The sequence below is a fragment of the Drosophila mojavensis genome, unplaced genomic scaffold (assembly GCF_018153725.1).
Source record: "Drosophila mojavensis isolate 15081-1352.22 unplaced genomic scaffold, ASM1815372v1 contig_74, whole genome shotgun sequence".
Lineage (NCBI taxonomy): Eukaryota > Metazoa > Arthropoda > Insecta > Diptera > Drosophilidae > Drosophila > Drosophila mojavensis.
Window position 1 is genome coordinate 11569408 of NW_025318899.1, and position 12221 is coordinate 11581628.

Consider the following 12221-nt stretch of genomic DNA (forward strand, 5'->3'; position numbering starts at 1 on the left):
ATCGAAATAAAAATAAAACATTTTAATACACTTGAAAATTCCATGTTGAAATAAATTTTAACCCTTTTTTTTTGGGCGCTCGTAAACCGTTTGGTTATCTGCGTGTTGTGCTCTCGGTTAGATTTACAGTGGCTCCAACGCCAAATCGGACAAGACTATTTATTTATTTCAATAAGTATTTTCTTTAGCAGTAAGTTAACTTTTTACCGTTTTCACATTTTTTCTCAAATCTATTATGTATTAGCCCCCTAAAACAAAAAAAAAATTTTTTAATTTCAAATGACAACATTTTTTTTATTTTAAAAAACTAACAACAAGTCCGATTTTGAGCTTCAACGCCAAATCGGACAAAAGAAAACTTTAATAAAAAATAAGAGAAAAACTTAATATTTAATATTTTGTTGCAAAACCTTTGTTTGCGACAACAGCCTGCAAGCGATTGGGAACTGATTTGACCAACTTTTTGCAGATTTCTGGCTCTATGGAGTTCCAAGCTGCAAGTAATCCCATTTTCAATTGGTCCAGATTGTTATACCGGTTTTGGTAAACTTTCCTCGCCAAAATTTCCCACAGATTTTCTATTACGTTTATATCCGGGCTCTGGGCAGGCGTTTGGATCAATTTGGGACAATTGTGGATTAGCCAGAGCCTAGCTAGCATTGAAGTGTGCTTGGGGTCGTTGTCTTGATAGAAAGCAAAGTCTTCAAGTATTCCCAATTTCTCCGCACTCTGCTTAACATTTTTTTTCAAAATATCAAGGTAGCCAAATTTATCGAGTATGCCATCAATAAAGTGCAAATGGCCAACTCCCGCACTCGACATACAGCCCCAAACCATGACTGAACCTCCTCCATGCTTTACAGTGCCTATTGTGTTCTTGGGCTCAAACTCAGTATTTGGTTTACGCCACACATACACCTTACCATCGGACCCATGCAAATTAAATTTACTTTCATCAGTAAACAACACCTTTAAATAAGATAATTAGCAAAAAAAGAAAGGTATTTAATATGATATACAACCAACTAACATGATTCCAAAAGTCATCCGTTTTTAGCAAGTACTCTTTCGCGAATTTTACCCTAAACGCTTTGTTCTTAGGGCTAATATAAGGCTTTTTTTGGGCAACTCGGCCATGCAAATCATACCGATGCAAAGTATTGCGCACTGTGTTGTCACACACATCCTTTCCAAAGTTTGTTTTTAATGACATCCTTAGTTCCTTTGCGGTTTTAAAGGGATCAACCTTAATATCCCTTATAATCGACCGCTCTTCCCTTTGAGTTTAATCGCTTTCTTTTTCCCTCCTGGCTTTTGTTAATCAATCTTCCATCTTCCCGAAACCTTTTATGATATCATGGACGGTAGATTTGCTTCTTCCGACCAGCTCTGCTATTTCTCTAACAGTTTTGCCATCAAAATGCAGTTTTAATATTATTTGGCGTGCCTCAACACCAGTTTGCTTCCCACGTGGAGCCATTTCGCAAAAATAATTTGTGTTACTGTACGCCTATGAGCTTGAGAACATAACGAAACGCAATAAGCAAAACAAAAACGAAAATCTCCGCCAAATAACGGATCTTTTTCTTGCAGTTTTCTTTTGTCCGATTTGGCGTTGAAGCTCAAAATCGGACTTGTTGTTAGTTTTTTAAAATAAAAAAAATGTTGTCATTTGAAATTAAAATTTTTTTTTTTTGTTTTAGGGGACTAATACATAATAGATTTGAGAAAAAATGTGAAAACGGTAAAAAGTTAACTTACTGCTAAAGAAAATACTTATTGAAATAAATAAATAGTCTTGTCCGATTTGGCGTTGGAGCCACTGTATGTTTAGCCCACAACATACCCACACACTCACATATGTTGATACATTGGATTATAGTATCTGCTGCATTTATATGTGTGTCTGTGTCCATTTCAATTTGCATGATTTTTTGTTGTCATGTTCGTTATTCGTCTCTTTTAACGTATGTTGATTAGCTGTTGCTTTTTTCGGGTGATTTATGGCAATAGCTCTATGATTTATTCAGGCGAAATGATGTACACGCTGCATAAGCTGTAAAAAGTATAAAATAAAGACATATAACAATGTTTTGTCGGATTTTTAAGGATTAAAAATTGAAAAGCTGCTTTGGTGACATGACAACACCCCAAAGCATAAATGCAGTTTAAAAAATCAGCTATTTGAAATGATTGCCAAATCATTAGCATGTTTTTTCATTGCCACTAGCTGAGTTCCTGAAAAAAAAATGTCCAAGTCAATCGAAAGGATTATCGCGTCGGGCTTCGCCGCCCAAATGGTTTCTGGTTTTTGCGGTAAAGCGAATAGTTGCCATGGCAGCTGCCGAGCCCCCTTTTGACAGTGTGGAATGTGGGCGGAGGGGTAAGTGAGGAATCGACTGCTCTATGGGTAAGGGACGATGGCGCTGTCAAGTCAGCATTTCCTGTTTACTGTGGCGGGCACTCTGGCTAAAGCACACAAACCCACGCAACCTAAAATACGCATACGCAGAGTAAGCCGCAGTAAAGTCGACATAGTCGTCGTCGTTGTCGAATGGATGCCAGCGGATATAGTGCTTCAGCGAAGGTCTTGGTTGCGCTTTAATGCAAAGCAGCTGAATTGGATTTGGAATTGTGTGGCATCCAAATGGCTGGCACATTTTAGCCGGCGGCAACGCGAAATGGCTGTCAAATAACTTCCGGCTAACTATGTACTCCCTTTAATTCAATGGGGTCACGTGCTAAATTGAAACACGAAAAATCATGCTTTGTACACTATCCGCTCCCTATCCTCTCCCTCCCAGCAGCCAGCATGCTCTCCCCTCGACACGTTCCGACTGTCACCGAGGGCTTTATCAACTGTCTCGTTGTCATTTTGCGTCGCAGATTTTATATTGTATTAGGTGGAGTCCCAAAACATTTGAATGCTCGGCGTAAATCGATGCAATTGAAAAATAATTGAACATTTGAAATGTTTATTGAGCGTCAGTTCAGTCAAGTTCCACAAATGTGTGAGTGTGTATGTGTGTGTGCTTGTATGTGAATGAGTGTTGGTATCCTCCCAGGGGCTGTTTTGTTGGCTGCCTTTGCATATCCAATGGGTCTCCACTGGCCTTGTCTCCGTGACTGCGTTAATAGCTGCGGCAGGCTATTCCCCACACACATTCCCCATGCGGAGCACGTCTGGCCTGTGGGATAAAAAGAATGTTATTGATTGGATTTTTAGCAGTTTCTGCTTTAACCACACTTAGTCTCATAATCGACATCCCGAATTGTGGCTCGAATTGTGGCCATGCCGCAGATGCCTCACATACGCATTTGAAGCTGACATGCCAACTCTGCATTATGGCACGAACTGTCGCCAAATTGATTTTTCCTCGTCGGCTAATTTCAACTTTTGCAGTTCTATTAATACGCTCGTAGTAAACACTCAGAGCTCTGGCTCTGTTGACTGACATAACTAAAGTAATTTGCATGTGTCTCCCAGGAGATTCAATCAATTTGGCATAATACTGAAAATGGAAAATAAATACATACGGATTTAAATAAGCCAGCCGTTAGCAGCTAAATGGAAATTTTATGTGGTTTACCAGACAGCTTTGATGTTGGCTCAAAGCTGAAGCGACCGGCATTGAATACTCAACTCAATTCTACTGGCGCGTCACCCTGACAAGTTGACACATCTAACAAAGCGCTCAGATCTCAAATGGCAGCAAAGAAACGCCGCACGGAACTGGGCCTGGGCTGAGCAGGCTGAGCGGACTGAAAGCGGCTCAGCAAGTCCTCTGGAATGTTTTCACCTGCAGCAAACTGAACAAGTTTTTCACAGTTGTTTTACGTTTATTTAAGTTTGGCATATGTGTGCGAAATTACAAAAGTCAGCCACAGACAGAAAAAGAGGGTCTGGGAATGAGATGGAGGCAAAGAGAGAGAGAGAGAGAGTGGATGAATGAGTGTGGCAGGAAAGTGCTTAAAAGTTGGCACTGTCTTTTGGCTTGTCTTTGTGCTCAAAGTTCAGGAAAATAATATTTTGATGGCGTTATATTTGTCGGTGCTTTTGCACCTCTATTTTCTGGTTTTAAAAATGCATAAAAGAAAGGAAATGATGAAATTAAGAGAAACCTACTAAGAGTAATTAAATATGATTAAAAAGAATGTATATTAATTCAAAAGCACTGCTGCAACACAGCACAAATAAAATAAAAACTAAATTTTGGTAAAGATTATATTAAATTAATGAATATACAAAATACAAATTTAATAAAAAAAAAAATAAACAAGTAAGAACGTTGCAGTCGGGCGTTACCGACTGCGGAATACTCATTCACATCCCATCAACAATTTAGTAGTTAAATTTCGCTCTAATACTGTAGAATATACAGGCTTTTCCGATTTGCCACGCCCCTACTGGGCGTAGACACCTCATTTTTGGTCAGTTTCTAGAACGAGATAACAGTACCCTAACTGCAAAGTTTGAATGCTTACTCTCAAAAAAAGTGAAAACTACAGGGTATTTTTCGATATGCCACGCCCCTAAAGAGGCGTAAAAATTATTTTTTGGAGAATCGATAGATGAGGCTACCAGTAACTCAACTATCTAAATTTGAAGCTTCTAGCTATTATACTTTAGGAGATATACATTTTTGCGGTTTGACACGCCCCCTGTGGGCGGACATATATCCGACAAAGCTTTTTGGTCTTGGGTGATCAGCCCGAGTATATATACAAAATTTGAGATCTCTGGCATCAATAGTGTCCAAAAAATAGCAGAATTTGAAAAATCACTATATCTTCAGGTCCGATTTGCCACGCCCCTAATGGGTGTAGACTTATAATTTTATTTTTAGACTTTATAGAATCATAACATTAGCTGACATGCAAAATTTCAGCATTCTAGGTTTACAACTTTAGGAGATACAGTTTTATCCGATTTGCCACGCCCCCAATGGGCGGAGATATATCCGCCATAGCTTGTGATCTTGGGTTGTCGATGCGGACCTACATACCAAATTTCAGCTTTCTAGCTCTTCAACTTATATGATTTCTGGTATATCGGAAAATGCATTTTCCGATTTGCCACGCCCCTAGTGGGCGGATCGGGAAAATTTTAACACTTTATAAATCGGAGATATACACGAGTATGTGTTCCAAATTTCAAGTCTCTAGCTTCAATAGCGCCGAAATAGATTGCGTTCATACGGACAGACGGACGGACGGACAGACGGACAGACGGACAGACGGACAGACGGACGGACAGCAAGACGGACATTGCACAAAACCAATATACTGATTCACTTTCGTGAATGAGTATAAAAATGTTTAACAATATGAATCATAATAAAGGCATATAATAAATATTTAAAGAAAATAATAATAATATCTATGTGAGCTTTTTTCAGCCAAACCCTCTAGCAAATGTTTTCAGTCACAAAAATCCACTCAGACTTGACATTCTGGCATTCATTAAACAATATATGCAAACTCACTTTTTTACAAGATTATCTTAGCAACTTTTTAAGCATTTGCTCATATTTGAAAAACAAAGCACTTGGAGGTTTGCTTGTTATTAATTTTTCTTATTTGTACACTGCTCGATTAGCTCGAGGGCCAAAAACTCTCTAAATATTGTTATGTCTGGCTACGTTTTGTTGATACAGTATTTTGTTCGTGTATTTTTTGTTTGTTTGCTTGTTTGAGTTGGCCAAAAAGCAAGAGCTTTGTAAATCATATTTATCGTTGGATTGCGCCGTCTGCTGATATTGTCAGCTGCTGCGAGTCCCAAGCAGCCAGCAACAATGAAAATGATTCCTCATCGGCCGATTCCTTTTTGGAAGGTATTTTTTCGGGTTTTTCGGTTAGCACATGGGGGCACAGCCGAAAAAACAGAAAATTTATTATCGCTAATATATGCACGTTCCCGTCGCTGACACATTTATGACACATATGTGACCTGTTTGTCGTTGCATTTGCCACAATTGTTTCATTTTGCTGTTGTTGTTGTTGTTGCCTATTTGGCGGCGCGAAGCCTTTGAGCTAGCCAGAATTTCAATTGTAATCGCACAGGCAAGCCCACACACACCACACCCACACCCACATCCACACAATAGCACACACGCCCCACACACTCGGGCAGAATAATAAATTCTAAAAATACAGCCAAATGTCAAACAATTTGTTGAATGATTTCATCAATTCATTTTAATTCTGCAGCCATAGTAACGGCCAGAGCAAAGTTCAGCCGAGGAAGCAGCAACTGCAGCCTGATTAATTGATTTATTATTGAGAAACGGAGAGACGGAGTCAGCCGTTGGCGTCACCAACGCAATCCCAGAGGCATGCAATTTATCACGAAATTCACCAATTAGCAGGCGTTCAACTCGCAACGAGAATTCGCGAATCTCTGACACAATTAAGTCGTCCTCCTCCTGCTCGACGTCGTCATCGTCTCTGGCTAATGAATGCTTGGCGGGCCGAGCAACTACGAGCCGGCTGTAATCGAGGCATGTATCAAGAGCCTTGACAATTTATTGTCATTGCAACTGTCAGCTCATAATGTGCAGCATTTCAGTTATGTTAATTAGCCTGCGATGCTTGCAGCTTCCAAGAGATTGCTCCACTTAAATGACTGACTTGCTGTAATTATATGTATGCAATGCATGAATGTATCTATGTGTGAAGGCCATTTAGACTTTAAAGTGCACTGAGTAGTTAACACACATTGCGCCGGGCTAGTCAAAGAGGAATAATTTCAAAGAGACATTGAGTGTTTTTTGTGGTCTAAGTAATGGCTAAGAGTGACAGCTTTCATCTATCACATCTTTATCTACTATCTAGACTAAATAAATAACTCGGAGTAGACTTAATGAAATACTCAGTATTAATAAATTAGAGTGAAACGCTTATCGGAATTAGAGATTTACTTATTATTTACATTTGACTAGCTTCCAGTACGTAATATCTAGCATATGTTATCAGACAATTAGCATATAATATATAGTATATAGAATATAGTAATATAGTATTTTAATACTTAGTGAGTAATACTAGTGAGTAATAGCTAGTAATAATAATATTTATTATCTAGCACTCGTGTTGTATCTAGTATCTAGTATCTAGTATCTAGTATCTAGTGTCTAGTATCTAGTATCTAGTATCTAGTATCTAGTATCTAGTATCTAGTATCTAGTATCTAGTATCTAGTATCTAGTATCTAGTATCTAGTATCTAGTATCTAGTATCTAGTATCTAGTATCTAGTATCTAGTATCTAGTATCTAGTATCTAGTATCTAGTATCTAGTATCTAGTATCTAGTATCTAGTATCTAGTATCTAGTATCTAGTATCTAGTATCTAGTATCTAGTATCTAGTATCTAGTATCTAGTATCTAGTATCTAGTATCTAGTATCTAGTATCTAGTATCTAGTATCTAGTATCTAGTATCTAGTATCTAGTATCTAGTATCTAGTATCTAGTATCTAGTATCTAGTATCTAGTATCTAGTATCTAGTATCTAGTATCTAGTATCTAGTATCTAGTATCTAGTATCTAGTATCTAGTATCTAGTATCTAGTATCTAGTATCTAGTATCTAGTATCTAGTATCTAGTATCTAGTATCTAGTATCTAGTATCTAGTATCTAGTATCTAGTATCTAGTATCTAGTATCTAGTATCTAGTATCTAGTATCTAGTATCTAGTATCTAGTATCTAGTATCTAGTATCTAGTATCTAGTATCTAGTATCTAGTATCTAGTATCTAGTATCTAGTATCTAGTATCTAGTATCTAGTATCTAGTATCTAGTATCTAGTATCTAGTATCTAGTATCTAGTATCTAGTATCTAGTATCTAGTATCAAGTATCTAGTATCTCGTATCTCGTATCTAGTATCTAGTATCTAGTACAACTCTTTAATCTCAATACTGTCAATAATAACGAGTTAATATCAACAATAACTACTTACTCATATACATATCTTCAAGTTTTTTCCGCTTCTTCGTTTGGGCCACAGTTAAATGACCTCAAAAAGAAGTACCTAGAGCAGCAATTTATGTGTGCCGCTGCTGGGTATCTGCAAATGGCATGACAACAAGTTGAATGCACTCATAATAAACCCCATCGGCAATTGAGTGCTAGAGTTGAATAAACTTCAATTGTGGGAGACCAACTAGTTAGCAGATAAGCAGCTAATGAGATATCCTTAGCTCGCTGGCAATCAAGTTGAATGCACTCATTTACGCAGTCAACCAATTATAGCAGCCCCAAAGATCCGGCGAGAATGGCGAAAAGGCATTCATATTTAACCACGAACCGAACGCCAGACTCAATAAAAATCAAACAATTAGAAAATCAGGAAAGACAGAGACAGAAACAGAGATAGAGACAAAGACAAAGGCAACGACGGCAATGCCTCGAGCCACTTCACTGGAATGCCACTTTGGATGTACGAGAGGAGCACTGTTTATTGCCTAACATAGTTAACAACAAGGACAACAAATGTAGTAACTTACTAAAGTTAGCTAGTTTATATACAAAATGCGAGTCCGTTTGAAGAGTCTGAACTCTAAGCCCTGGACGATATTTCAGCTATTGCTGCGACTGCAATTCAAAGGCTTTGTCGCAAAGCCAGCGCAGTTGCAGCAACAGCAACTCTATGTGTGTGTGTGTGTGTGTTGTGAGTGTATACTGGTCTGTGTATGTGTGTGTTAGTGTCTAGTGTGTCTTGTGTGTGTGTGTGTGTGTGTGTGTGTGTGTGAGTGTGTGCTTATGCTCTTTTGTGCCTACCAACAGCCCTGCATATGGTTCAGCTGCTGTATGGCTCCGCATCCGATGCGATTTTGCATATAATCCGGAAAATTGCTCTGCAGCACCCGCATCGTATTCCGTTTGTAATCGGGCACCGCATGTGTCACCAGCTGGCAGGTTTGGCTGCGATAAACGGGCTTGAAGTTGGCCTCGGCAAACGTCGAGTTGGTATCCCAGCGATAGACCTCCGCATCGCCCTCGTTGCGGAAGAATATGGCCGAGCCGTTGTCCGTGCCAATAATGACCATGCGGCTCGGCTTTTTGCCCAGATCTGCAAAGTTGGCTAATTAAAAACTGCTTGCAGTGCAGCTTGGCTGGAATAACTCACCCAAAATGCGTCCGTCGGCCACACCGCTGCGCAAATACTCGGATTTCAGGGAGAACAGCTTGGCCGTACTCAAGTAGGTGAAGTAGAGCTCGGTGGAGCCGCAGTCGCGCCGTATCAGCGCTATGTAGAGCACATCTCGGGAGCGACAGCCGGCGGACACTGCCTTGGGCAGCACCACACGGAAGCCGCGATCCGCTTGCAGATTATAGACGATTATCGCACGATTGGCCGCATCGCTGACGTAGATGAAGCAGCCGCCGTCGGGCGCATAGTCCACCACCAGGTACTGCAGACGAGAGCTGCTCGAGGTGAGCCCCTCCAGCGAGACAGTCTTCAGCACTTTGCCCGTCTTCACGGACATGGCCACCACTTTGGGAGCGCACTTGCGCACCGGCGTCTCCAGGGTGTTGACTATGCCCGTGTCCAGCACCCAGAGCACCTCGTTCTGATCGACAACCAGATCGACCACAGACTGGAGAGCCTTGCAGTTGCCCTCCTCCTGCAGGTCCCAGCAGGGATACGGCTTGAACGTGGTCGAGCAGGTGCCCGGCTGCACATTGGTCTTCACCAGCGTCGCGGGCACGCCCTTGCGATAGCGCGGCAGCGCCAAATAGATGGTATCGCCAATCAGCTGGGCACGCGTCGCAATCACATTCTTGGCTATGTACTTGCCGGAGCTCTTGAAGAGCGACTTGGTGCTGGCACAGGGGAACTCGAACTGTCCGCCCGTCCACTGTATGGGCTGTGTGTCGGCGTGTGCCCGATCCGGTGTCCACAGACCGTACTTGGTCTGCTGGCCAACGGCGCCGTGGGCTGCCAAACAAATAGCCAGGAGCAGCCCCAGCCAGTGGGCTAGATAGGAACGCATCTTTAAACGTACGGGCTTCTGCAGCTGACAATTTATTGAACTGACTGAACTCTGAAGCTCACACAAAGTCGTGTTTTATATAAGCCATCGAAGTAACCAGAAACGCGCGACGTGCTGCAAGCCAATTTCTCAGTTTGCAAACAACTTTTTGGTGGAAGAACCTTGAAGGCCTGACACCAAAGAAAAAAAACAAAAACTATTCAAAGAGCTGCAGTAGTTGCTGCTGCGTGTGTGTGTGTGTGTGTGTGTGTCGCACAGTTGGCAGCCAATTGCATTAAAAATAATTGAAATACTTCACGCGCAGAAGCCACAGCACAGCAAAAGCAGACAAAAGTATCTACAAGAGATTGCATGCAGTTCACGCCGAGTTGAATGAATTGATTCTTTCTATGAATCACACACCCACACACACACACACACACACATTGAGGAGACACCCAGCCACACACACACACATTGAAAAGCCAACTAAGTGCGTCCTGATTGCCTGCCCACGCTGTAGGATAATTTTAGTTAATTTCCTGGAAATTGTTTGCCTTGGCAAATCAGTTAAGTTGCGCCTGGCATGATAACTAATGCATGTATAATTTAAATTGCTGCAGATAACTCAATCAACGCCCGGCTCAGTGCGTGGCAGCAAATATTATTAATAGAGTTAACTTATCATGTGATTGCCTTAACTACAGAAAATCTTTTGGCACATGACGCAGCTGCTCGATTTCCTCCACCAAAAAAAGGAGAAGAAGAAGAAGACTAGAGGTTGTTGGGGAAATAGCTTTAAGGCAGCACGACAGACAGACAACGCCCGAAGTGTTTGCAGCAACGCGACATGTTTGGCATGCCAAAATGTCAGGAAATGCCCGCATATGTGTTTCCCAGCAAATCCTTCCCCCTATGCCAGCGTGATTTATCTCCCCACTTTTCCACATAGACACACAGCCACACACACACACACACAGAGATTCACACCAACACATTCCCCCAGTTCGAGGAGTATGGGCAAAAAATATTGATGACAAGCACTTCCGGGCCATCCTGCTGTCGTGCCGTACATAATTTATGCAAACATTAGCTTACAGCCCGGAGAGATAAGCGACAACAACTGCGACCGAGCCCGAGAACTAAGAGCTGAGAGCTGAGAACTGACCGTGAGTGAGCGAGCCTAACTCTCGATTAGACACGGCAAGAATCTCAGCCCCTGGCTATTTGCCCTTCGTTCATTTGAACAGTTTTTATTGCCAGCCTAACGAGGCGTATACGTCATGTGCAGAGCCACTAGGCCAACGGCAGGTCGACCGACGACAATCAGCACTCAGTCCACAATTCTGTCCCATTTGATGTTTGTTTAAATAACTTCAATACAAACGCAATAAACGGCCAATTGAATAGGCAAATAGCCCTAAATGTAATTTGATTTTTGTCTAACAGTTTTGTTCCTGAATCTCTTTTTGTTTTTATGGAAGCGCGCGAGAGAAAACAAAACGTATAAAAAGTCAAACAAATATTGACTGTGGTCACGTTTGGCTTTGCTGCTCTGCTAAATGGGTCGTTAAACTAGCTGGACTCAGCAAATTTCGCTTCAATTTTTTGGCTTTTTGTGTTCCAAAATTTCACATAAATTATAATAACAGTTCGACTTGCTGGCAACTGATTTCATGATTGTATTAATGCTGTTTTAGCTAGGGTATAAATGTGGATGTGGATGTTAATGTAGATGTGGAAGGGCATGGAGTCTATAAGATAAAAAATAGATATATATATATTTAATGGAAGATGAATGACAAACTGCGTGCTTAAAAAAACATTATGACTCTCCTATAAACACGTTAAGAAAAGCAATTGAGAGATTTATAATACCAGAATATATAGAATAAATTCATCCACTAAAAACATATATACGATATATTATAAAATTAATAAATTAAATATTGAATTAAATTATAAATTAAACCTTACATTAAATTTAGAATATTTTTTGCATGTATTTAATAAATGAAACTTTAGTTTAAATAAAAAGAAATAAATTAACAAAAAATTAACAATATTTAAAAGGTCGTTTTAATTGTATAATATATTATTTTAATAAATTAAATTTAATATAATAAATCCAAAATTTTTTTATTTTTTTGTTTAAACAAGTATTTAAAAAAATATAAAATATTAAATTAATTAAATTAAAATAAAATGGTCTTTAAAAAAACTGTATTTAATACATTAATAT

At 40.0% G+C, this 12221-nt stretch overlaps 2 protein-coding genes across 3 annotated transcripts; both read right to left on the bottom strand.

Moving 5' to 3' along the window:
* Positions 1-2955: 2955 nt before the first annotated feature.
* LOC116804371 lies at positions 2956-3781 on the bottom strand. 2 transcript variants are annotated; one of them, XR_006357595.1, is made up of 3 exons: positions 3645-3781; positions 3246-3512; positions 2956-3188 (listed from the first exon to the last, which is right to left on the bottom strand). XR_006357595.1 is itself a non-coding variant. In XM_032731556.2 (3 exons), exons 1-3 carry the CDS (start codon positions 3630-3632, stop codon positions 3132-3134), a joined length of 366 nt encoding a protein of 121 aa, XP_032587447.1. In that variant the 5' UTR covers positions 3633-3680; the 3' UTR covers positions 2956-3131. The 2 variants fall into 2 exon arrangements, 1 of the variants encoding a protein (XP_032587447.1); XM_032731556.2 differs by having other exon boundaries at positions 3591-3680.
* Positions 3782-8443: 4662 nt separating this feature from the next.
* On the bottom strand, positions 8444-10063 carry LOC6582144 (protein yellow). The gene is made up of 2 exons (XM_002007817.4): positions 9133-10063; positions 8444-9075 (listed from the first exon to the last, which is right to left on the bottom strand). Exons 1-2 carry the CDS (start codon positions 9998-10000, stop codon positions 8780-8782), a joined length of 1164 nt encoding a protein of 387 aa, XP_002007853.1. The 5' UTR covers positions 10001-10063; the 3' UTR covers positions 8444-8779.
* Positions 10064-12221: the final 2158 nt, after the last annotated feature.

Excerpts from the sequence above, each read along its gene's own strand:
- LOC6582144 (XM_002007817.4), bottom strand. The coding sequence starts at position 10,000 with ATGCGTTCCTATCTAGCCCACTGGCTGGGGCTGCTCCTGGCTATTTGT. Across the intron at positions 9,076-9,132 it reads GGCCGACGGACGCATTTTGG|ATCTGGGCAAAAAGCCGAGC; the intron begins GTGAGTTATTCC and ends CCAACTTTGCAG.
- LOC116804371 (XM_032731556.2), bottom strand. The coding sequence starts at position 3,632 with ATGCCGGTCGCTTCAGCTTTGAGCCAACATCAAAGCTGTCTG. Across the intron at positions 3,513-3,590 it reads GCCAACATCAAAGCTGTCTG|TATTATGCCAAATTGATTGA; the intron begins GTAAACCACATA and ends TTCCATTTTCAG. Across the intron at positions 3,189-3,245 it reads TGTCGATTATGAGACTAAGT|GCCAGACGTGCTCCGCATGG; the intron begins GTGGTTAAAGCA and ends TTTATCCCACAG.